At 45.2% G+C, this 25,910-nt stretch overlaps 1 protein-coding gene and 1 long non-coding RNA gene across 2 annotated transcripts in view; one reads left to right on the top strand and one right to left on the bottom strand.

Moving 5' to 3' along the window:
• LOC144824486 (uncharacterized) overlaps positions 1-25,910 on the top strand; it is a 365,120-nt gene that overhangs the window by 223,701 nt on the left and 115,509 nt on the right. The window lies entirely within an intron of this gene.
• The window catches only part of CBX6 (chromobox 6), a 79,725-nt gene continuing 76,143 nt past the window's right edge, over positions 22,329-25,910 (bottom strand). Inside the window, exon 5 of the mRNA XM_078683518.1 lies at positions 22,329-25,220. Coding sequence (XP_078539644.1) covers positions 24,294-25,220 — 927 coding nt within the window. The 3' untranslated portion in view covers positions 22,329-24,293. The remainder of the gene's footprint in view (positions 25,221-25,910) is intronic.

The following is a 25,910-nucleotide window of genomic DNA, read 5'->3' as shown; positions in this document are numbered from 1 at the left end:
GGTCGGACATATCTGCATTAATAGATCTTATACCTGAAGCTTCCAAGGCGGACGCTCAGCAGATTCTTCACGATGGGCAGAGAGCGTCGGAAGAAATGATCGACTGTGCAGTCGATATTGCTAGTACAGGTTTCCGTCTGCTTGCCAGTGCAGCTGCCCTCCGACGCCAGGGTTTGTTAAAATACACCTCCTTCCGGCAGGAAGTCCAATCCAAGATACTTGATATGCTGTATGATGGTGAATCGCTATTCGGATCTCACATCGATGACGCCCTGGAGTCCATTAAGAGGACACTGATACGGCGAAATCTTTGGGCACGTTGCAATTCCGGAAGCAAACCTTTCGAGGTGCGCGCGGACGCGGCACTTCTTCCAATTTTCGAGGAGGGCAACAGTACCGCTCCTACAATCAGGGCAACCAGCGTTACGCATCCACTCAGCAGAGTCGTCAGCAGCCCTCCAGACCCTATAGGGGAAAGTCCTCCTATCGCGGATCCACTCCTAAGCGCCAATAACTTTTGTCATCCCCAAAGTGTTGGAGGTCGAATCTCTCTGTTTTATTCTCAGTGGTCCTCCATCACCTCAGACCGCTGGGCTTTGGACATTGTACGGCGGGGTCATACCTTAGAATTCATCGAGATTCCTCCTCGTACTCCACCATTTGGCCCGCCTCCTCCACACCTCAAGGAGCTGTACCATCAAGTCTGTCTTCATGTTTTAAAGGGTGCAGTCGAAGTGGTCCCGAAACATCAAAGGGGAGAGGGGTTTTGCTCTCGATTCTTCCTCATACTCAAGAAGACCGGAGATTGGCGACCCATTCTGGATTTGAGGGCTCTCAACCAATTCCTAAAGTGCCAATCTTTCCGCATGCTGACATTACTGGAAATCCTGCGTCTTCTATCCAGCGAGGATTTCATGACCACCATAGACCTTCAAGACGCGTACTTTCATGTCCCAATTATCCAACAACATCGCCAGTACCTGCGTTTCAAAGTGGGACAAACGCACTATCAGTTCAAGGTCTTGCCCTTCGGGCTGCGATCAGCTCCTCGTGTGTTCACGAAGGTACTGGCCCCTGTGGTGGCTCACCTGCGCCTCCAAGGCATTCAAATCTTTCCATATTTGGACGATTGCCTCCTCAAGTCTCAATCCCACCATCAACTATGTCAGGAAACTAGTCTTTGCCAGCAGGTGTTTCAGTCCCTGGGGTTGACCATCAATGTTGAAAAGTCACAGTTTGCGCCTCTGCAAACCAGAAACTTCTTGGGAGCGATCCTAGACACGAAACTTTCAAAAGCGTTCGTCTCGCACGAGCGGCGACAGAAGATCTTTCGTCTGGTCTCCCTCATTCGAAAAAGACAGTCCGTTTCTGTTCGGACGTTAAAGTCGTTTTTGGGGATGGCAGCATCTTGTATCGCACTGATCCCAAATTGCAGATTGCGAACCCATCCCATTCAGGAGGAACTGGACTTACAGTGGCGTCAGGTCTCCGGGTCCTTCAAAGACCTAGTTGCTGTCACAGCCCGCATGAGAAAAAGCTTGCTTTGGTGGGCGCAGCCAACCAATCTGGAGACGGGAACGTCGTTCCTCGTTCACGCACCAGATCTCACGCTCACGACGGACGCCTCTCTGGAGGGGTGGGGCGCTCATCTCCAAGGCCTATCCATCAAAGGCAAGTGGACTCCGCCCCAACGCACGTGGCATATCAACAGGCTAGAGTTGATGGCGATCTTCCTAGCGCTCAAGTCATTCCTACCTGTAGTTCACGGGGAGTCAGTGCTTATCCAAACGGACAATATCACCAGCATGCACTACGTGAACAAACAGCGAGGAACCAAGTCTCCACATCTGTCTCGCTTGGCCCAGTCGATCTGGGATTGGGCTCTCCGTCATCAGATCACCTTGACAGCTGTCCATCTTCCGGGCGTGTCCAACATCCTGGCGGACTCTCTAAGCAGGTCCACTTCCTCAACACACGAATGAGAACTGCACCAGCCGACTCTGGATCTTGTGTTCCACCGATGGGGTCGCCCAACTCTAGACCTCTTTGCAACACCGGAGAATCGTAAATGCCCATCTTACGCAAGTTGGCATCCCCACCCCGGGTCGTGCGGGAATGCCCTCTTGATCGATTGGTGCGATCTATTCGCTTACGCTTTTCCGCCGATTCCGTTAGTACCGCGGGTGCTGTGGAAGATGCGGAGGCAGCCCTGCCCCATCCTATTGATCGCACCTCGTTGGCCCAGACAGGCATGGTTTTCGGAATTGCTTCTGCTGTCCCAGTGCGAGCCCATTCCTCTGCGTCCCCGTCCAGACCTCCTAATGATGGACAGGGGCCAAGTGTGCCATCCGGACCCCTCAACGCTACAATCGTCGGCATGGAACCTGATCACCTTGAATTCGCAGACTTGAACATATCTCAGGAATGCAGGGACATCCTTGCTCATGCTAGGGCTCCGTCTACCATCAAAACTTACAAACTCAAGTGGAAGAGATTCTGCATTGGTGCCTGGCAGCGAATGTCCATCCCTTCCATTCCACTCCGGAGCAGCTTCTTCCGTTCTTCTTAAGTCTCGCTCAGTCAGGACTTTCACATGCTACCCTGAGAGTTTTCCTAGCTGCAATCTCTCGTTTCCGACACGATGGCTCTTCTTCCCTCTGTTCGTCCAGAATCATACGTCAATTCTTCAAAGGGCTCTTCCGCAAGTTCCCACCTGTTCGGCGCCCTCCTCCATCTTGGCACCTCAATGTTGTCCTATCTCAACTTATGAAGTCACCATTTGAGCCTATCCATAGGGCGGATATAAAATTCCTCACCTGGAAAGTTGCGCTGCTTTCGCTTTCGCTTTGACTTCATCTCGTCGCGTGAGCGACCTTCACGCTTTTACTTTCTTTCTTTGCATTCTTTGGACATCAAACGATGCCTTAAATTTTACATTGCCAGAACTGCCTCATTCCGCAAGTCCGATCAATTGTTCATTGCTTACGGACGACTGCGTAAGGAGAATCCAGTTTCCAAACCAACAATTGCCCGTTGGCTTTCTTCAGCCATTACCTTCTGCCATCAACAAGCTGGTAAACCATTGCAGTCTTCAGTGAGGGCTCATTCTACGAGGGCGATGTCTTCCTCCACCGCCTTGTTTGCTGGTGTGCCTCTTCATCAGATTTGCCGTGCAGCGACATGGTCCAGCAGGCACACCTTCACCAAGCATTACTGTTTGGATGCCATCAATGAAGCGGATACCGCAGTGGGACAGGCAGTGCTTCGTCATCTTTTCCAATAGGGTGAGCCTCTGTTCCCTCCTCCTTGGTGTTTTTGCTGTGATTGCTAATGATGTTTTACATGACTGTATTATTATAACTGTCTTGGCTTTTTCCATATGTGCCTAGCAATCTCAGCTCTCGGAGGTTACTGCTTTCTATTCTATTCAAGCATGTGAATCTATGAAAGACACCCCTAATACTGGAGAAGAACAATTGTTACTTACCTGTAAACAGGTGGTTCTCCAGTATTGGTTCTTTTATAGATTCACATGCGACCCACCCTCCTCCCCTCAGAGGCTCTCTTCTCCTCATGCACTCTTGGTCACTTTGGTGCTATGAAAATCTGAGGGCTTCAGCTTCTGAGGAGAAGGTTCTAGAGGGTGCTGGCGCCTGATTGGCTGTAATTTGGACTAACATAATGACACTAATGTGTTACAAGTAGTTTTTCTCTTTACCATGCATTCCTATGTAGGAATCGTTTTGGAGGTTTTCAGTTGTATTTCCTCTTCTTTTATTATGTATTATGTTTTCATATATATATATATATATATATATATTTAGCATTATTGCTATTTTATTTACCGTGGGACTCCCACTTCGACGACGGGGAATATTCAAGCATGTGAATCTATGAAAGACACCAATACTGAAGAACCACCTGTTTACAGGTAAGTAACAATTGTTATTTTTCACATATTCTTGCATTACAGTCATCACATGCATCTGTCATCAAATCTATTCAGCACTTCACCAGTGGCATGCAGCTCCACATAAATGTGATTACATTCCAAACAAGCGGTCTTCACTTTTCAAGCACTCTTGTTTGTGGCGGCATCCGGAGTGAGCAGTGGCACGCGGGGGCCATATGTGTGTAATTAACGTGGCCGTGCCGCTGCTCGCTCCCGCAAGGTGGATGCCGCCACGAGTGCAGTGCTTGAAAAGTGAAGACAGATTGCTATAGGCCCTCTCCTAGAGCAGCGCATGCGCGCTGCCTAGGCGAGACCTAAAAAATGAGAGACTGGGGGTATTCCCTCCAAAAATAAAAATAATATATTATATATCTATATTTTTTTTACTTACCTTATAATGCGTGGTAAAGGCATGCATGCTATAGACATGTGCGTGAAAAAGACGAGTTATATTGACATACATTCATGTGAGAAGAGGTCTAATATAGACATACCTGCTATGATTAATTTGCCATGGGCCTCTGCAGCTAATTGATTAGGATGAGAACTGGAAGCAGATTGGTGTCTTGCTGCATTCAAATGCAGACAGGCGCCAACAGGCTTGCCTTTGGCGAGGCCGCTCTGCGGCTTCCATTAACTGGTACGTGGAGGTGTCATACAAGGAAAATAAAATTTGTCTCAGTGTTAGGAGAGAGCAATCCAATCCTCTCCATGTCATCAGTGTGAATCCAGCGTGATTAATCTAAATTACTGACGCGCTGCGGCGGGCATTAAATGTGTAGGGGAGTGTGGAAACGAGTCAAAGCCACCCTAACTCCATTCACGGTCACGTGGAAGTCAGACTGGCGAGCTCAAGAGAAGTGTACAAATCAAGTGTCTCGGTCTATAATTAAAAATAGCTAAAATAACAATATGCATAAATGAAGAAATGTGAGGCAGGGCACCCTCATTGTTACCGGGGGGAAAAATGAGATGAAAAGATTAAACTTAAAATAAAAGAAACTCGAGGGCCAGGCACCTTTCTGCTAGGAAAGCATCATACAAAAAAAACCTCTCTCTCTTAGAGGAGATAGGCAGCAATAATTATTGGATAAAAGTTCCTCCTCGTGATAGTAGGGCATGTCTTCTCTGCCTCAATTAACTTTCTCCAATTCTTGCTCTCTACGTACCATGTCTTAGTGTCCTCCAATTGTACAGATGAGTCCTGGGTGAATAAACCGGTTTCCCAGCTCAGGAGAGAACAACCCATGCTACAAGCTCTGCCTGCACCAAAGGGCTGGGTCCTGTGGTCACAAATACTGTGGTGGTCAGTTACAGCACCTACAAGATGCTGTGCGTGGTCAGTCGGTACTACCTGACTAGTGAGTGGTGCTCCATGGAAGTGCAGGTGGCATTGTACCATCTCTTCGACAAGTGCCGCAATGTGCTGCTCCTCATCTTCTTCTACCATGTCTTAGTGTCCTCCAACTGTACAGATGAGTCCTGGGTGAATAAACCGGTTTCCCAGCTCAGGAGAGAACAACCCATGCTACAAGCTCTGCCTGCACCAAAGGGCTGGGTCCTGTGGTCACAAATACTGTGGTGGTCAGTTACAGCACCTACAAGATGCTGTGCGTGGTCAGTCGGTACTACCTGACTAGTGAGTGGTGCTCCATGGAAGTGCAGGTGGCATTGTACCATCTCTTCGACAAGTGCCGCAATGTGCTGCTCCTCATCTTCTTCTACCACATTCCTGACCAGGCATTGTCCACCTGCACCCGAATGTGGAGAATCTTTCATTAGACCTCGTATCTCAAGTGGTCACAAGAATCAGGTGTTCAGAGGTTCTTCTGGGACAAGCTACAGGAGGCTTTGCGGTCTCCAGTCACCACCACAGGGTGATAGAACTCCCCATCAGTGCAAGATACCTAAAGAGTGGTCAAAGGGGCGAGGTGCTGCAAATGCCATATTAGTGGCAGATTATGTGCTATACAGGTGCTACTTAACAATAACTTTCAGACACTCTGGACCGCTCTTATTAGGCATTAGACAGGCAAAAACACAACAGCAAAAGTATGCCTGACATTACGCACACTTCACTCAGAGGTCGGACAGCTGCAGCTCCTCAGGTGCAAGGATCTCGCACACCACGGCAGCAGACCTAGCCATCAGGTTCTACAGACCGAGGATCTACTGCTCAGATAAGGTGGATCTCCCAAGCACAGGCCTCAAACAGGGATGTATGACGTTACAACGCATACTTTTACCACGCATACCTTTACAACGCGGTTTTTACCACGCATACCTTTACAACGCATAGCGCTTAGAGGTGCTGGATAGTGGGAAGTATAATTTTCTATTCCAACTCCAGTCCCCGTGGACACTAGGGAAGGTGTTGGATAGAAAATTAAACTTATTCCCTATCCTAGAGCGCCCCCCAGCGCAATGCGTTGTAATGGTTTGCGTTGTAATGCCAGCGTTGTAATGGTATTGCGTGGTAAAAAATGCGTGGTAAAGGTTGTATACCCTCAAACAGCATATTTATCAGATTACATAATCCTTGCGGTTGTTAGAGCCGAGCTGTCTCTAGTGTTCAACAGATCTTACTACCCCAAGCTTCAGACAGGCGAGATCTCTCAGGGCCCTGAGATCCGACAAGATCAGGCTTCAGACACAAGAACTATGCCTCAGATAACTCAGATGTTTATAACCTTAGTCAAGAGAACTGTTTCTCGAATTACACTCATGAAGGCTCATGCTACCAACAGTAGAGCTATCCTTCGGGTTAAATTGATCTTCCAGGCTGAGGCAGACCTGGATGTTAAGCAATCAAACTGGCTTTATGCAAGTCTGATGGCTCGAAAGGACATAAGTCTTGACAGAATTTTGGACGACTCATGAAACATGGTTGAAACTTCCAATATGAAATTGCCAATGTTGGGTTTACAGGCAATCAGCAGCGGAGTTACGGCTTTGATGTGTCCGGGTACAGAGGCAGAAGCGTATATCCCAATGCATTTTTTTATGTAATTAAGTGGTTAAAGAGCACCTTTGTCCAGATGTAAGCGGAGTGTGTGTCTCACAGCTATGTTGTGTAATATGTCCTCTGATTAACCACAGAGGCACAGCAAGGACATTTTTAGATAAATCAAGGTATTTAGAGGTAATAACAAGGGTAAGTCTTGGATTACAACTTGTCGCACTGGAAAACCACACGAATCAGAAGGACAGAGTAGCCGCAGCTCACAATAATGTCTTTGGGTTGGAAATTATGAACACTACGATGAACTTGGTATGGAGATTATGAACACTGTTTTCCATGAAAGCAGTTTCATGTCACAAGGCCCCAACTCGAGGGACTGGTGCATCGGGTATGAAAGAAGGTTAAACTCCCAACTTCCCTCCATAGGGACAAATGGAACAGGCAAGCTAGATGACATTTGAAGACATCCAAGTTGGACAAATATAGCCATGATCAATCACTAAACGACCTGATGGCTGCTAAGAAGGCATTAAAAGTACTTACTTGCCAGGTGCCAAGTAAATGACAAAAAGTCACCCTTCCAGCAGACCAGCGATTGATGTCATTGGGCGGAGCCAGCAGAAAAACATTAACCATCTGGTTTTCTATACAGAACAGCTGCGGATTTCCTGGCAGCTGTCTGAACATTAGTCTTATTTGAGAAGCCTCTATGGGTGAAGGTTAGTAGTGGTAGACAAGATGTTCAACAGAATAGGCACAGTAGTTTATCATGATGCCAAGCCATTTAAAGCTTTTCCACATACCTTATTGTGCCACCATGCATCGCAGTTTCCGCATCACTCAGTAACTGGTTCATGTGCCTAAACCCACCCCTGTACTGAAATCTTATATACTTTTTGCACAAATGGCTCTCTGTGGAGTGAGGAGGGGTCAGCTTATGCTCAGCTCCTACTTTGTTACACACGATAGTGAAAAACGCTTCTGGTTTAACGCTGAATCTTACTGTTACCTTTCCTCGTCCTTCTTACAAGACGGAACTCATAAGGTCATTTCTGTTTGTAGCTGCATTGTAATTGCTGTGTTCTTAAAGGAGCATCAAAGAATGGAACTTTTCCTTCTGTGGTCTGTTAGACTGAGTCTCCGAAAAGCATCAATCAGGTGTCTTGTAGAGCACGACTACTCACCCGCAAGGCTCTCTAGGCGAGGGGGAGAGCACGGCAACTGTTCACCAATTTTATTAGCTGCATTATTTAGACTAGCACACCTATCTTTTAGAACTTGAGTTTGCACCTTTCGTTCTAATACAACCATGTTCGTATACAGTGAGGCCCGTATTTTATGTAACATTAAGAAACACATAGAGAACCCCTACAACACTTGTCACAGTTCTAGGAGTGCTTATCTCCCACGGTGAAACCAAGGAACATTCTGTGATCCAGCCAGATGTACACATGGAGGTATATATGCTGCAGCTTTCTTCATTGTTTTGAAGATCTAGGGCAGAGGTCAGCTTCTGAAAGGAGTGGAACTGGTTTAGAAGATATAGCATTTTACAAAGCTGACATGTCATCTTCTTGGCTAGAAAGTAGAGAGAGTAGTAGCCATGACCATCTCAGTGGGTTAGGCTAGGTTTTGCAGTCACTATGGGGACTAGCCTTTTCACCTCCACCAAACAGTCTTTAAGCGTAGATCGATATAGCACATTTGAAGAAATTTTAGCATGGTTAGACCTAGAAAGAATGCGGCTATACATTCAGGTCACAAGGGCACTTGGGGGCGAGATCCACTATTTGATGACCGGCCATGGTACAGTTGCTCTGAGTAGTAGTGGGGCTTGTACGGAGTTGCTTCCATCTCAACAAGTCCCTCTGCAAATGTCTGCACGAACCATGCTAGAATATAGACCCAGGAGCAGCTAGGTTTTTTGAAAATGAAGGCTCACTCACTAGACAACTCTGATTCCCTGCTTCCCTGAGCCAGAGGAGGTCAGGCCTCCAGAGACAAAGACTCTCCAGAGATAAGGACTTTGGAGGACTAAGACCTGTCAAATTGCCATCACTTGAAACCAGTAAAAATAATTGTATGTATAGAAAGCATTCAAATGTCAAAGCCAATAGACTAAACAAAGCGGGACCAAGGAAAACGAAGTATGAAGGAATCTTGTCACATGTCAAAGGCAACCAATCACAAGCAGCAGAAGAAAGGGACCGATGTGTTGAGAGAGAGGAAGCTTGCATGGGAAGAAAGCCCAAAGAGTCCATTTGCTAAGGGAGATTTCACACATTTATTTGCTCTGTGTTGTGCAAAAGTTGCCGCAGTACCTTGGGGTCTAGACTTTTTAGGCTGCAGACGGGCTATGGGTTACCTGTAAAGAGGAGCTAGGGTTTGGGGGGAGCAATAGAATAAAAAAAAACATTTCCATTTTTGTGTGACCCAAGTTGAATCCATGATTGTGCTTAGTTTACCGGTCCCAGAGATAAATCGTTGCAAACGCTACGGGGAGCAATTAGAACAGCCTAGCCTGCTTCTTAGAAGAGAGATGGGAAGCAATAGGGAAAATCCCTTGTGGCTGTAAAAAGAAATGAGGTGTCTTGAGTAACTCAAGACTACTGGATGAGGTGATCAAAATTAACTTTCATACTAGGTATGAAAGATACTGGAAACCTTTGGCCACTTGCAAGTACTTCTTCCGACGAAAGACACTATAACTCTTTGGTGTTTGCTGGCACAACAGAGCAAGATTTTGGTTTGCTCCATTATTGGCCATGCCTGGAAGCATCAAATACTGCCAATATTTGTGCAGAGGTGTCAATCACATGAGCAGATTTTGCTCCACTGTCTATTTTCGCTGGATCAACAGGATCTTCCATTTATCCTGATGCCTTCTAGCTGGCAGGAGAGTCTGTATTTCCAACATGATGTAGACTTGAGTGATGTTTACATTGAAATGCCCAAGTAAACAAAAGGTGGAACCCCTGAAAAGATAAACTTAGAGCAGATATAAGAATTTGCGGCAAGAACAGAGGGCAGAAAAGACTCCTGCATTTGTAGGACAGTGAATACTCCCATGGAGCAGTGGCCTATTATGTGTATCCTTTCACTTTTGTCTATTTCAGTTCGTGTATGTACACTATTTTTATTTTATTTCTTTCAGCTCATGTTTTGGGAAGGAGTTTAGTTTTGTTTCTTTGCAGTGTTGATGCTCCTAGCGCCGTTTCAGTAAACAGAACTGTAAATCCTTATCTTGTCATAATTGCTATTTTCTGAGGGGGTCTGTTTTTCCACCTACCCCTCCCTCATGGCGGTTTGCCCTTTCTGTCGTCGCCGGCTATTCCAGTTTCCTCCCCTCTGAGTCCCGCTTTAGTGTCCTGGCCGCTTGTTACAACTGTTTCCAATGAAGAGCTACACACACAAGACCGCCAATAATCACACTGAGGCACAATGCATTAACAATAATTATCGCAACCATACATGCAAACTCAACTCTTTACAGATATGTATTTTATAAAAGGAACAGTAAGAGCAGTGTCTAGTGGCTACCCCACGTGTTCCTAAGGTTAACATTCAGGTCAAGCAAAGCAGTTGTGCATGCAGTCTACTTCATCTTCTTCATGCTGCATTAAATGACTCCAGTTCGCCAACAGGTTGCGCGGTGACTATGCTGCAAAAGGTGATTGATTTACACACATTGACACACACTTTTACGTCAAACCGCATCAGCAATACTCCACAAACCAGCTACCACTTTTCATAGGTTTTGATGGCTCTGCCATGACAATATACAAAGGTCCGCTGCCTTTCAATTAGGTTGTTCTGTACATGCATTATACATACAGCTTCTGTACTGAAACAAGGCTAAAACAAGAGGCCCACTACTGAAAAAAACCAATCTATGTGTGTTGTGCTAAAATGACTTAACTAAAGCATGTACTATAGTTTGCTGAACACATGCCAAAAGGAGCTTATGTAATCTGCAGTAATGGTTATCATTGAGGTAGTGCAGGGCATTAATGCTTCAGCTAGCTAACATCAACATAAATATTTGCAAAGCCAATAGGTCTACTGAGGCAGACAACTACTGTATAGTAGGTAAAGCAAAAATAAAACCACTTGCAAAGGCGAGACCGATTGGCTTTGTCAATGCTTCTTAATATATGTAAGTCACCCCTAAGGTAGGCATAATGAGCCCTATGACAGGGTGCTGGATGTTAAAAGGTGGAACATCTAGTTTTAACTGTTCCAGCAGTATAAACCCTAAATTGTCGTTTTTACTGTGGAAAGACTAGTTGCCCTTCTGCAAAAATAACAGTTGATGGACAGAATGCAGAACAATGTCATACATTCACCCCAATACAGAGATCTGGGCCTAAATCCATCGTTTTTTTGCTCACCATGCCATTCCAGTTTGAACCCAGCCATATGCAAAATCAGTCTTGACCCTGTGCCCCATGGGAACAGTCCAGCCCAAACTGCCAAGCCAGGTCCTCCCTGGACTGTAAAACATGCATCCTAGGACCGGTTTCGAGCTTTCAGCCCTCATCAGCCAGGATAGCTTGATTCCAGTAGCATGGAGAGCACGGGACTCACGTCTGAGCATACCCATCCCACTCGGGGTGACTAATGCAACAAGCACTGGCGTTGCCAATAGGTTTCGCATTTGGAAAGTTGGAGCTATTGGTTTTGTAAATGACATTTTCTATTTATATATTGTTATTGACAATGCCAATAACGATATATAAATATAAAATGTCATTTACAAAACCAATAGCTCCAACTTTCCAAATGTGAAACCTATTGGCAACGCCAGTGCTTGTTTGATAGGGGCCGGTTTTGTTTTCGGTCCGTGAGTCCGTGATGCAGTCATGCCAAGTATTACAAAGACATATTGTTTTATTAAGCGCTCGTCTGCAAAATTAAAATGTGGACTCTTACAGGGCAGCTGGCAGCGGCGCACCCCGTTTGTGCTGCTCTGGCAGGCTTGGAGCACTCGCTCTGCAGCCTAATGTAATGCTTCAACAATTTATCACAGCTCGGGGATGATTTGTGGTGCGGTTCTCTGATGACGTCAGGTCGAGTTAGTGCCCAATGGCTGCTACTTAGACATGACGCAGCCAGTCAGGGTGTGTAACAAGTTCAACACTGATTTAGGCTTGGCGGGGACCTGACGTCACGTGCTGCTGCCTGCTGCCAGAGTTCACTTGTGGGAGGCAGGAGGCTGAGGCGCTGGGCTTCTTGGCGGCAAATTCAAATAAATTACCATGATCAAGGCTCGCAGCAGGCAGTGCTGTCTTCTCACACCTCCGGCCGCCCCTGCTTCAAGTCTCAGCTGTCTCAGCAGCTGCCCTAAATTTGACCCTTGGCCGCACTGATTAAATTGCCACGGAAGGGAGTGAGTCCTGCTGCAAGTTAGTAAGTCAACCCTCACAGAGACCGAGTCAGTGCAGTGGAGTTTAATATCATGATCATGTCTTGTGAAACATTTAGGGAATGTGTTGACTTGTCTGGATAAAGTAGGGTAATATCTTTGTACAGCAGGACCCACGGGAACTCATTTTTGTAGACGGCAAATCAAAGTTTCCTCTACAAACTTTGACCCAGAGCAAAAGAAAGTGAAACACAAAAGGGGGGCAGAGGACGGTAATTAAGGAAAAACAGTGACAAAAGGGAGAGGTAGCGGCGGGAAAACAATTACCTACAACAATTAAAGGAGGAGGCACGGAGAGTTGGGAGGTCGATTAAATGGCCAAGAAGTGGAATGAACACTGTTTATTCGGTATTCGGTACCCCGACCTCCGAGAGCGTCAGAACAAAACTTTGGGACACAGCAGTTATACTTTTACAAATTAAGCACTACATTAAGGCAAATGGCCGGAGGGAAGCCGGATGGGGGTGGGAGAGCCTGGTGGGGGGGAGGGGGGGGGGAATGCGTGCGAGGGGAGGAGAAGTGTGGCAGGCAGATGTGCGGAGGGAAGCCGGATGGGGGCGGGGGTTTCTGTGTTTTTGAATGAATGCTGTTTGCGGATTAGGGAGATGCGCGTGCTTGTGTGGTCACGTGACCCGCTTTTGAGGCCACGTGACCTCACATGCACTGTGAAGAAACCGCAGTGGTTTCACTAGTCGATCGAGCCCTTGAATTTTCGCCTATTACATTCGCAAGCGAATGATAATAGGCAAAACCTAAAAACAACAGTTGATTTACGAAATGCAGAACAATGTCATACATTCACCCCAGTACAGAGATCTGGGCCTAAATCCATCGTTTTTTTGCTCACCATGCCATTCCAGTTTGAACCCAGCCATATGCAAATCAGTCTTGACCCTGTGCCCCATGGGAACAGTCCAGCCCAAACTGCCAAGCCAGGTCCTCCCTGGACTGGAAACAAGCATCCTAGGACCGGTTTCGGGCTTTCATCCCTCATCAGCCAGGATAGCTTGATTCCAGTGGCATGGAGAGCACGGGACTCACGTCTGAGCATACCTGTCCCACTCGGGGTGACAAATGCAAAAACAACAGATGATGGACACAATGCAGAACAATGTCATACATTCACCCCGAAACCGGTTCCAGGATGCTTGTTTCGGGTCCAGGGAAGACATGGCTTGGCAGTTCGGGCTGGACTGTTCCCATGAGGCACAGGGTCAGACTGATTTGCATATGTCCATGTCTGAACTGGGGTGGCGAAGTGAGCTAAAAAATTATGATGGATTAAACCCAGATCATTTAAATGGAGGGGGGCGGGGGGGGGGGGGGAAGGGGGGTGCTTGCAATATTTAACACTCCGTCCATTAATCCCTTTGGTTTTGCTAGTAGCCCTTCTCAGCCTGCTAATTTCTGAATGAGATTACTAAAAGTGAGTACTGTCAGGTATCAAAACAAAATCAGTGCATTCAATCAGATTTATTTGTTAAAATGAATTTAATGTCATTGGTAGGCAAACTGCAACTTTAGAATCTGCCACTTTAGTTGCCCAAGATTTCCAGTGCCCTTTTTCTGGTGAACAAGGGATTGGTCCTGTAGGCAGATTTCTGGGGAGATGTGCTAAAGACTTCCCGGAAGGGACAAAATAGGGGTCTGCACAGTGGAAAGGTTTTACCTCCCTCCTGCAGGAAGCCACATAGGTGTTGACCCAAAAGGCGAGCTTTGAAGTAGCCTTTAAAGGACAAATGGGTGCCACTTGGGAGAGGGGCTGGTCCTTTGTCTAGGTACAAAGGCTGGCACTAGACACGGGGAAGGGTAAACCGGTTGCTAAACTGTTTTTATAGGGGCATGTAGCTCTTTTGGGAGCCACACCTCTGGGTTGAGCTAGGGAGCTCTGGACCACTGAGAGAAGTATTGTGTCATTTTGGTAGTGGGCAGAATGGTCCATCCTGGGATCGCTAGATGCCATACGTTGCAGGAAGTGGTCACCAGGAGGGAGGGAACCTTGTACCTCATTAGCTACCAACCACCTCCTACCCTGAGGGCATTTTCTGAGCATAAAAAGAGCACCCCTGGCAACCAGAACTCAGATCTCGACTGAACCGGAAGGACTTCCCAGCTGCACCAAGGAACTAGCAAAGAGAGGCTGCACCGGCGTGGACTGCACATGCTGCCTAGCAAAGAAGGGACTGTGCCTGCTCTGTCCTGCTCGTGGAGTTGTCAGCTCAAGAGGCCAGCCAAAGCAAGATATTCCAAGGATCAGTTGGCTTACCTCATGTTTGCAGCACAGGGTCACAACAGCTAAAGAAACCGGCTAGGCCATGTTGGCAGCCCAGAATCCTCAGACCGTCACCAACTGCTGCTGTACAGCACCAGAACCGGGTGCTCAAAGTTGCACTGAGTCCACTGGTCCCAGGAGAGTTATTGGAGTGCAGTTTGATCACCCAGAAGATGAGTTATCGCCCAGGAAGGATTAGACTGTGACCGCGATACCGGATGACTGGCAGCCCAATAGCGACTAGACTTCTACCAGGACCAAGAGGACTTTGAGAGACATTGCCCCTGTGACCAGGACAGCAGAAAGACCCCAGTCGACCCCATCCCATCCACAGCATCTTTGATTATCTACAGCATCCTGTATCCCTTGCATCAAGACACTTCCATAGGGAAGTACAACAAAAGGTATAATTGCCTGGAACGGACAGAAGACTGCTTCACCTGCTGTGGTAACTGTTTCTAAGGATCTTGCTGGTCCCCCGACTGGATCCCTGTCGAAGTTGGTGACCCCAAGTACCTCTGACTGCAATACAACCAGTCAAAATATTTTGCACAAAAATGTTTGTGTCAAATTTGTTGGATTTACCAATCGTTCTTTGCAATTGATTAAAACATGATATATTTATTGTACCTTGTCAAATCTATACCTTCCTGTGGATTTTTCTCACCATGGTGTCTAAAAATACATAAAAATGCAGTTTATTTTTATAAATTGGGGTCGGATTTTTGGGTGTCTCCTGTTTTTCCTTTTCCATTTTTTTAGTGCTGTTTAAATGCTTTACACTTTTTCCTCTGTGTAAGTCTTGCTGCTCAGAAGCCGCAGCTACCTAGCGTTGAGCTAGAGGGTTTACCAAACAAAACCTACTGGTCCTAAAGGGGTTTGTAAGTGCATTTACATGGTGAGGTCGCACAACCACACCATATGATACACCCCATTTCTTCATAATCCATCAATAGACAGTGCTAGAGGCTCGATCATTCAGAGCAAAAATACTGATTTTATGACCGGTCTAGAAAAAATTTCTACAGGGCTCAAACAAGTGGCATGGAGGTAGGGGCATATTTGGCTTCCCATAAAAGATACATAAAAAAAAAAATCTGAGAATTCCTCTCCCATCACATTGCCTAGGAATGTCCTTGAATATGCATTACCTGCACCTTTGTATAATACAGAGGCACTGAAAGGTAAAGGCTTTACACCCACAGCACACCAAGATTGCACAATAGTTGCTCTGTAACTGCTTCATCTACTACCTTATGCAAAACATACTCCGGCGACACGGCACTTACATCCCAGTCATCACTGCCACATCAAAACACGTTTACCCTCGTCAACCTTCATAATTTTCTTACATGAGAAAATAAATTCACTCACTTAAGTGCCTTCATGCTTGCACATGGTGGTAAATGATTTCTATATCTTTTCTGTTTGAGTGCCTTACTGTGGTGAGATTGTCAGTTGGTCATCTCAGGCTGAGGAGCTGGAAGCTCGCTCCTGGTGGGGTTTGTCCTTTGTATCTTCTTACCTTCTAACTTGCCACCTAGCTACCTGTTAATAAAGAGGGATCTACTACTACACTTGGACAACGATCATAATTTATGTACCACACACATATATTCTGAAAATGCCAATGGTACCTTAATGTGCTGTTATATTTTATTAATTGCTTTTTCGTTTTGTGCATGTTTGATGACCACTAAAGCCTATTATTGCACACTTACACACATTTTAGATGAGTCTCCATAATATTTTTTTTGTGCTGTACACTATACATTTCTGCTGAACCATATGTATTATAATAGCCTCTTTCTGAAGCAGTACACCCAGTCCTTGCTGCCAACACTTGTCATTTCCATCAGTCTTCCCACGAGAAACGCCTGCCACTTGCTCATTAGTATCTACGTATATAGGTTTTGATTTGATCACGTTCTCGCTTCCATTCACTTGCTCTATTACAAAGTTTATTACTGCAGCACAAAACAATTATTGATTTTAGCATGGAGCTTTCTTCAACTGACCAACGGTGAAGCCCTGGTCGGTTAATTAGGTAACTGCCAGACTTATTTTGAATGCACTGTCCAGATTGCTTGGTTTTCATTTTACATATTTGGGTATCATGGTCACAGCATTTCCTAGGTTTGAATTCTATCTTACTGAGCAGCCCTACTGGAATAGTATTCCTTGAACAGTCAAAGACCACCATAGCTTGAAAGAATCCTCTCCTTGGGTCCAAGTAGCACTGTTTTCCATGGATACGGCTTGAATATTACCTCCCAGCAGCCATCTAGCCAGGCCTATGTCTTGGCTACCGTGAGCTATCAAACTCTGGGTGGTTACTGAATACCTAGTGCTCAAACCAGCTGAAAATGAAACAATCTATTTCTCAAATCCATAGCCCAAACTATTAATCAGTCCCCACCTCATGCCTCCCATCCACTTTAAAACCTGGAATTTCGCTTTGACAATGAGCTGAGCTTTACTTCCTCTATCGTGCTCATCACCTTCAAGTTCCATCCAATTTCAAATTGCAATCAAAACCAACTTCCAACCCAAAGAACACACTTCCAGCCCTGCCGGTGTGCTGGGTTAGCTCTGCCAACATCCAAGTCCTTTCAAAAGAACAAAGCACAAGTACTCCCAAATGGTATAGGAAATACTGGGCTCTTATTTCAAGTTCTCCTGTTGACCTATGAGCTGCTGCCTTACCAGACCCTCATGCCCAGAGACCAACCAGAAAGGAGAAGAAAATGTGCGTAGCGTCACACGCCCACAGCCACCCACCCAGATTCAGGTCTATATCCAACATTCACGTTCCTCTTCTATGATCTCTCAGCATTAAGAGATCATAAATAAACAGTTATAGGGCCTTATGTAACATTTTTCTACATTCATTTTCTTTCAGATCTCATGATGCAAGGCTGAAAAGCCACCTATCTAGGGCCTCCAACCCACTAAAGACACTTGACAGCACAATGGAATGTGGGTATTTTTTTTATTTAAAATGTATTTTGCTCCATCTCCACGTCCTAATTCTCGTTGGTGAGTACAGAGAGAAGCAAACATGAGAATACAGTTCAGAGCACACACAAAATTAAGCACTAGAACTCGAAACCCCACCAAAAACCTACCCCCACATAACTGAATACAGCGCTTTGAGCCACTCTTAAATTACACAAGATACGTTTTAGCCAGCTTGAGACTGGATTTCAATACAATATATAGCTTCATTGTTTTAGTTTTTAACATAATGAACAAAAAACATACATACAAATATCCATTTCATCTGTAGGGAATTTTGATCAATGTGATTAAAGAAAGAGAAGAAGGATTAGACAGTATCTCTCTCTGTATATATATGTGTGTGGGTGTGTATATATATATATATATATATATATATATATATATACATATACATATTATATATACACACACACACAGAGAGAAAAAATGATAAAACACATACTAAACAAATTTGATTTCTTCATTCTGGTAAAGATGCCATTAACAAGGGCAAATTGTAAAGTGTGCAGTTTCAGACACTGCATGGCCAACTTGGCAGCGAAAATCACCGCTGTACTTGGTCGAGTGATTCATACAATAAAGGACGGATGAAAAGGAGTGATTAAAAGTTCGTGAGAAAAGGAGGGCCCTTCTCCAAGAAAAACACGAGTTATGTAGCCTCTTTGACATTCATTAGCAGACAGAGGGAACTCTGTATACAACGTTTTGCATGGGGGTCTTTTTCAAACTCAATTCAATACTCCTACATACTGACCATGACCACATATAGAACATTTTCATGATCCAACATACATGTTCCTACTTATTAATGTTTACATAAGCCCATGGGAGGATTCATCCTTTCTCCGAGAACATACACAAAAACCTCAGTGCTTCAATACACATAAGATCGAACATATGTGCTCCAATACAGACATAAGAGGTCTCCTTGTTGCTCCTTTTCATGATAGGTCTTTATTTTCCCCTTACACACGACACATACAAGCTGTTCCTATACTCATAGCAGGGGTCTCTCCTCAGTGTTTCTACTCCTCAGCATACATGCAAGAAATTTTAATTTGCTATTCTCAAATACACAGCATTTTAAATTAAATTCACCAACAACGCAGTCCGTGTAAGTTTCATACGTTACACCAGAGACTCATGTACCTAAACCTATCACAGTAGATGACGTGGTCGAGGGGGAGGCCTGTATCACTTTCAGACGGCAGACAGACCCGCAGCTCCCTGTAGGGTGCCACAAATCTACCCCGGCCACCAAATTTCATTAGCATCCTCCAAATGAATTCTGTTGAAGGAAGTACTGCTAAACAGAAAGTGTACTGCAGCCTAGTTTAGCACCTTTTGATATTTCTTACAGGGTAACGTCAGTTTGGAGAAAAGCAGGAGCAAATGAGAAATAGATCTACTGACCAGATTTGCACTTATGTTCACTTGTGCAGGATTTTTTACTTCCATTTTATGCTACGACAAAAGGGCACGCGTTACTGCATCTGTTCAAACAATGTTGATTAAAACACATCTATTTTTAAAATACATCAATATATTTTTTTTGTAAGTGAACTGACAATTACAGGGGTTCAACTGTGCACATCTAGTTTAAGCGGGTGGTTTCCGGTTCAGCACTTTATTGGCAACCCCAGCACTTTTGACAGTCTGCCACATGGTGGTGGTTTGTCTGATTTACATATGCGCACAACAGTTGTTTATTAACCCCTTGCACGCTGATGACGAGCTGGGCTCGTCATGAGGTATCCTCCTGCTACGCTGATGACGAGCCCAGCTCGTCACGTAACATGCGGTTTCGCAAAAGTCAGCGTACGAGCGGAATTCCGCCCGCACGCGGTTAATTCTAAATAAACATGACTAATACCTGTCGCCGAAGCCATTCGTATAGCTTTGGGAGCTTGGAATGATCTGAATTGTCTCACTTGTAGGAGTGTGATGGCTTGTAGTTGTGTGGATACTGCCATTGTCAGTGGTGGCAAGGGCAATGGTGGGTGTAGTATGCAGTGGGCTTCTGACATGGGCCCTTGCACTCTCTTTTTCCACAAATTAAGCACGGAACCCAATAATCACATTTTTGCCGAAAAATCACCAAAACAGGATTACAAGTGGTGCAATGTTAATACACCTGGTAATCCTGTGTGCACTAATATAGCACGGAACTTCGGACACATATCTAAATGCAAAAGAGAAGAGCAATATATGGCAAAAATTGTAGGCTTACATGTAGAAATCTGCTTGACAACACAGATTTCCTCAAGTTGTTCCTCATTCCATATGGCACTGTAGGTAAGCACCTTGTGACCACATCATAATACAGGAACCTGGAATTAACGTTATCCCATGTCTCGTATTAAAGCTACTTAACTGTGGACCACTATTCCTACCTTGCCAAAACACCGTCCAGGGAGCCAGGACCAATGCCACAGGAAGGCACAAAAGCGCACTTCCTTATTCTTGGGGACTGGAGAATGGTGCAGCAGGGGGTTGGGTAAAATAATTACGTAATCTCCTAGATAATACTACTGCTCATTAAAAAATGTTTTAAATAAAATAATCTGCCAGTTCTAGATATTTTTTCCCTGGGTAAGGTGAATGTCTTAGTTTACAACACATATTTGAAGACGTGAACTGGTGCCTTTTGAATTTCTTATTTTTAATAATTGCCATCAGAGTTTGGAAATAGTCTTACAAGGGCCAGCAGTGAATTCCCTCTTCTCTTCACCAGATGATTACTAGTCACTTGAATGCCTGATGACAACACAGAACGCCTTTAATGGACAGGATATGCGTTAAAAGTGTGTGAATTCAAGTAAACGGAGCGCTTAACAGCGGCATGGGCAGGGTCAAATATAGCACTGCGATGATGGCCCCTGCAGAATTCAAATGTGTTTAGCACTACAAGGAGGGTATAGGGTTGTGTCCTTGTTTATGTAAACAGAAGTGCATGTATATCCTACAGGAAGAGAGGGCGGTTCCAAATTTACCATGAATCCTCTTAAATGACGGAGCTTGGTTTGCCGCTACCATGGCAGTACAGGTCCGTGGTACCGGTTTGTTGAAACAGGAAGTCCCTTTCTGCCCTAAAAGAGGCGCTTGGGTCGAATATGGTCTGCTACATAACACGTTTTCTACCACTACCTAGAAACAACCTACCATCTTGTGTGTTTGGGTGTCCTTTTTGTGGCCAGAATAGTGCAATATGATGGGTGGACAGAGCTGCCAAAAGCTCCCCAGAACACCTAATCTGCCCTGACCAGTTTCAGCAACTCGGTGCAAGAGTACCACCTACGTCAGATGGCACGCTGCTTGGCAGCAAGAATTTTGAACTACGGTGAGAAGCTAAAAGAGGTTTTGTACTTTATGGAAATGAATCACAACCACAGAAACATACAAAAAAAGTAGAAAAATACTTGATGAACAAAGCAACTTTTCAGCACTCACGCTCAATGCAATATTTTGAATCTCTTAATAAGTGCATGTCTTGTCACAAAAAATAGCTTTTGTTGGACTAAATATATTACCTTTGCTCTCCCTTTTCCCTTTGCACAAATGTAAAATTTCTTTCTCTATCACAATTACAGAACTTGACATGCTTAAAACAACTAACAGACTTTGCTCAACGACCTACTACATGTTTTTACAACAGCATTCTATTCTAAATACAATGCATCAGTTTAAGTGCACTCCTACACAGTCACGCTCATCACAATGTATTAAACTCAAAGCTGCTTATATGCTAAACAAAAAACAGCTTTTACAGACTATCGTCCAAATAGCTGTGTCCGCCACAGCTCACCTGTGCCAGTGCAATGTCACTTTACCACCGCTGGCAACCTGAACTCAGCATTGTCTCCAGATCTTGCTTGCTATTGAAATTAATTCAATTCCAAGCTTGCTTGAAGTCTTCTCATCAATGATGCTAATAAGTGTTGCTGTCGCTCACTTGGGATGTTCAGTTACATATATGGTTGAGCTTGATACCAAACATAGGTTCACCAATAGATTGCAGGAAGCCAAGATTAACTACCCTGCTCCTCTATCAGACGGATTTCAGGGTAAGATAATGGTTAATTGTGGTGCAGAGATAAATTATGTGTGTATGTATATATATTTATGCCATGCCAGTGAAAATAAATATGGCCCTATAACACATTAGTTATAGCATATATACGAATCAACACACATTCACACATTTATTGCTACAATGCAAGGGTGAAATTCCAAGTTACTTCAGTATTAGAGCTTTCATGGATTCACATGCCTGAATCAGGGACTCCCATCTCGACGACGGGGATTGATTCAGGCATGTGAATCTGTGACATTTTCCAATACTGGAGAACTACAGTTACAGGTAAGTAACTTGTTTTCTTACTCCAGTATTGGAGCTTTCATAGATTCACATGCCTGAATCATTCCCGGACGTCGAGATGGGAGTCCCTGATTCAGGCATGAGAATCTATGAAAGCTTCCAATACTGGAGAAATACAGTTACAGGTAAGTAACTTGTTTTCACAGTACAGTATAACTGATGTGAGAAAACATTGCCTACTGTTTCGCAGAATACATAATAGAAACACTGTGTGATTTTCTCTAAATGCATGGATTAAAACCCTTTAAACTGGATTTAGTCAAATATCTCTGTTTATGACTACTTGACATGACAAAAGAGAATGGTATAAACAATATATGCAGATGTGCAGAGTGCAATATGATATTTATTACAATTGTTGATGGAGAGGAGGGGCGTTCTCATCCACTTATGGTTTTGCCTCTGGTGAATCATAGCCCCTAGCCACTCCCAATGGTAGTAAATAGCATCATATACAGTGTGCATTTAAATATACATATATATGTAAAGAAAGAATGTATCTTGCTATTCCAGTCCTCTTCCCTCCGAAAACTGTAGGCAAGCATAGGACAGGACAACATAAATAAATAAATAGCCCGGCTTCTAACCATATTGCACTCCTGGATGGCTTCCTGCTTCTCAATCCTAAAGGCAGAGGCCCCATATTTTCCACTCAAGGAATTATCACCTCCAGTACACAGAGAATAACCCAGTAGGGGATTTGGCAAATTAGACGTAATTGCATTGATGAGCTCCCACCAATCACAGTTCACAGTGTAAGCACCCAAAATCACTTCCAGGGTACTTGCAACATCTCTACCTAATTTCACCTCAAAGTTTCTAGAGCAAGTCTAAATATACTGATATATATACTGAATAAATAACAGATCTGAAGACGGTGGAGCGGCTGCTTTGAAGTGCTCACTTAATTGCAACAGAAGTCAGTGAGTATCATGTGGGCTTGCACCATAGAACTCGAACAAAGGCTTCTGGGTACCAAGAAAGGGTCCTAACCTCTAGCCCGTTGCCTCTACTGAAAATGTAGCCACTTGCTAAGGGATTCGACACAGTTATCCTATGAGGCTGGGGGAGAACACCTCTGTGGAAGCTTCCTTCCTCTGAGAAGCGAGAAGGCGCGAGGGGATGGAGTATCAGGTGGGGATGAAAACCTGGAACCTCTTGTCAAAAACATAAATTAGCAACCTCAGAGTAGCGAATATGATGCAACTGGCCAACTCCAGCAGAATTAAGGATGGTTTGCGCAGTGGTATACCTCCACCCATTCAGAAACATTCAGATCTTTTACAGAAAGAAATTGAATAAAAGAAAATGTAAAAAGTAATTTCCACAGAAATATAACAAAAATGACAGCTGGCAAGGCATTAACTGCCTTTGCGCTCCTTCCCCACAAATAGTCAACACATACACACAGGGGACACAATAGCACTTCATTTATGCTGAATTAAAGCATACCTCACCTCATATTCTGCTGTGAATTTCTACAACAACAAAAAACTGCATTTCCAACATCCACCGCAGTCAAAGGGCTGATGAAGTCAGTTCCCCTTTTCAAAAGCACAAAAAGCCAAGCTGTGATATAATCGCCATGACAACAGGCTTCCTGGTGCATTAGACGCCTATAAGCAAAAGAAGGAAACAGTGTGATGTCATAACTGAGACCGTGTAGATTAAAACCAACAGTGGAAAACCACAGAAATGGCATCACTCTGTAGCAAATTATTGATTCCTCGGACGCAGGAAATATTGAGAGTGAACAAGAAAAAAGCAGTGGGATGTCATCATTGGAAGAATCTATAAAATTAATGTGATGACGGCAGATATACACAAATAAAAAACATACAGAGATGGCCTAAAACGTTGCCTGCATATACCTTCCTGTGATGGAGCAACACAGGACGAACATACTGGAAAACGCATTGTGGTTCCATCACTCTAGCTACCAACAGAGAAAAAAAAACAGCAGTTTGACATCATGACTGCAGCAACATATAGGCTGCTGTGATGGTATATTTCAAAACTAAAACAGGCACATAAGCTGTGATGTCAACACTGTGTGCGACTGGACTAGGTTTCCTGGGATGGAGCTGGCCCGTGTAGTTTGGTCAGAATTCACAAACTGCAAAAAATACATAAATGCAGGAGGAATGGATGGAATCAGGAATAGGCTTTCCCGGGAGGAAAGCATGGCAGTTAACCACCGAAATGACACTGGAGTTTAGCACCTATGAAAACATAATTGTTCTTGCTCTCCACCCAACTCCTGTCCCGAGGGACCCACACAGCCTATTTGGCTACCGCAGCAACCTTCTCAAAGTCTTCTGCAGTGCAGAACTCCTTGATGGTGACAGTCAGCAGGTTGCTGGTTACGTCGGTGACAACCACGTTGGAGCAGGGTGACATATCAGGGCGCCAGTCCCCACCGGCCTCCTCCTCCTCCTCCTCCAGGTCTGAAGATGGAGTCTGCCCACCAGGTGGCACTGCAGCCCGCTTCCTGGCCGCGGAGTCGGCCGAAAGGGACAGGTCGAGCGCCTCAGGCTCGTGCCAGTCGGGTGCAGTTGCGCTCGGGGTCTCCGGAGGCGGGGACACGAGGTGGGAGCGGGGTGGTCCCGGGGATGGGCATTCCGACGAGGTCGAGCTGCTCTCGTCGTCATCGTCGTAAGCCATAGCACCTGGAGGGCAGAGGCTCGTGGCAGAGCTGGCTCCGGGCCTCCCGCCGTCCTGCACTTTCCCGCGCTCTCCCTCCTGACTCGCGACGGGAGGCTTGCCGTACAGCGAGAAGGAGCCAAACTTGAGGTGTTGCAGTTGAGAGCGCAGCATGCTCTCGCTGTACTTCTTGCTCTTGCCTATGACGCGGTTGCGGGAGGGTATTTTAGGCCGTGCCGATGCTGCTGGGAGCGGCCTCTTTCCACCCCCCTTGTCGATCACCTTTAGGTTCAGGATGATGCGGCTTCGCTTCGGTTCCCGGGGCTTCACCTTGCGGTTCAGGATGCGCACAGTTTCCGAGAAAGGAGAAGGGGGTGGACGTGTGCCGCCACTTGACAAGGGGTCCGGGCGGGGAAGGGGCCGACGGGACATGCGGTGGCAGCGGCGGATATCTTTCTTCAAACGGTGGACTGCGGCACTGGAGTGGAGCTTCGGTGAGGTGCTGGGCCCCGGCTTGACTGCAAAGTGTACGTCGCTGATCCGCAAGGCATCTGCCTGGGCTCTGGCCTGGGGATGACAAAAGCATAAGACAGAATTAGTAGAGCTCAGGGAAAGGAAAAAGGGGAGTAGAGAGGTGCTGGGTAATGTTGGGGTAGTTTTCCTATAGCTCGATAGTTCTTGAGTCTGTGTCACGGTATCAATTACACAAGTTCCAATACTATGATAAGGAGGGGTATGTTTAATTCCAATGAAACACCATGGACTGGAGTTCCAATTTGGTGTTGACCAGTAATAATGACTGCATCTTCTCAAAATGCAAGGATAGCAAAACTAAGTTGGGTTTTGACCAACACAATGAAACCCATTCCTGCTTGGGGCCTGAAATTGTCAGACTCCAGTATGCCCAAGTGGTAAGGCATAATAGAAAGCACCGTGGATTGAACAGGGAAATCATTACTACTTTTATGCAAGTTTTTATCCTTTGCTTCAGCACTTTATTAGAGTGAACCTTTCCGTAGTATAGAAATTAACTGAATAAGAGCATGGAGCCCCTCAGCCCAAGGACACATGTAAGCTGCACTCTGAAGAGACAGATAACAGGGACTAATCTGCAGACTGTGATGCAGCCCACCAGCAAGCATGCCATCCAAAAGTGGCATACAGCAGGTCCATTGAAAAGAAACTGGAACCTTCATCTGGAGTTGCTTGGTTCAAAATAACCAGTTACTTACCTTCTGTAATGCTTTATCTGGTAGA

Source organism: Lissotriton helveticus, chromosome 1_1, assembly GCF_964261635.1.
Source record: "Lissotriton helveticus chromosome 1_1, aLisHel1.1, whole genome shotgun sequence".
Classification (NCBI taxonomy): domain Eukaryota; kingdom Metazoa; phylum Chordata; class Amphibia; order Caudata; family Salamandridae; genus Lissotriton; species Lissotriton helveticus.
The sequence above is the reverse complement of the archived record's forward strand: the minus strand, read 5'-3'. Positions and strand labels throughout refer to the sequence as shown.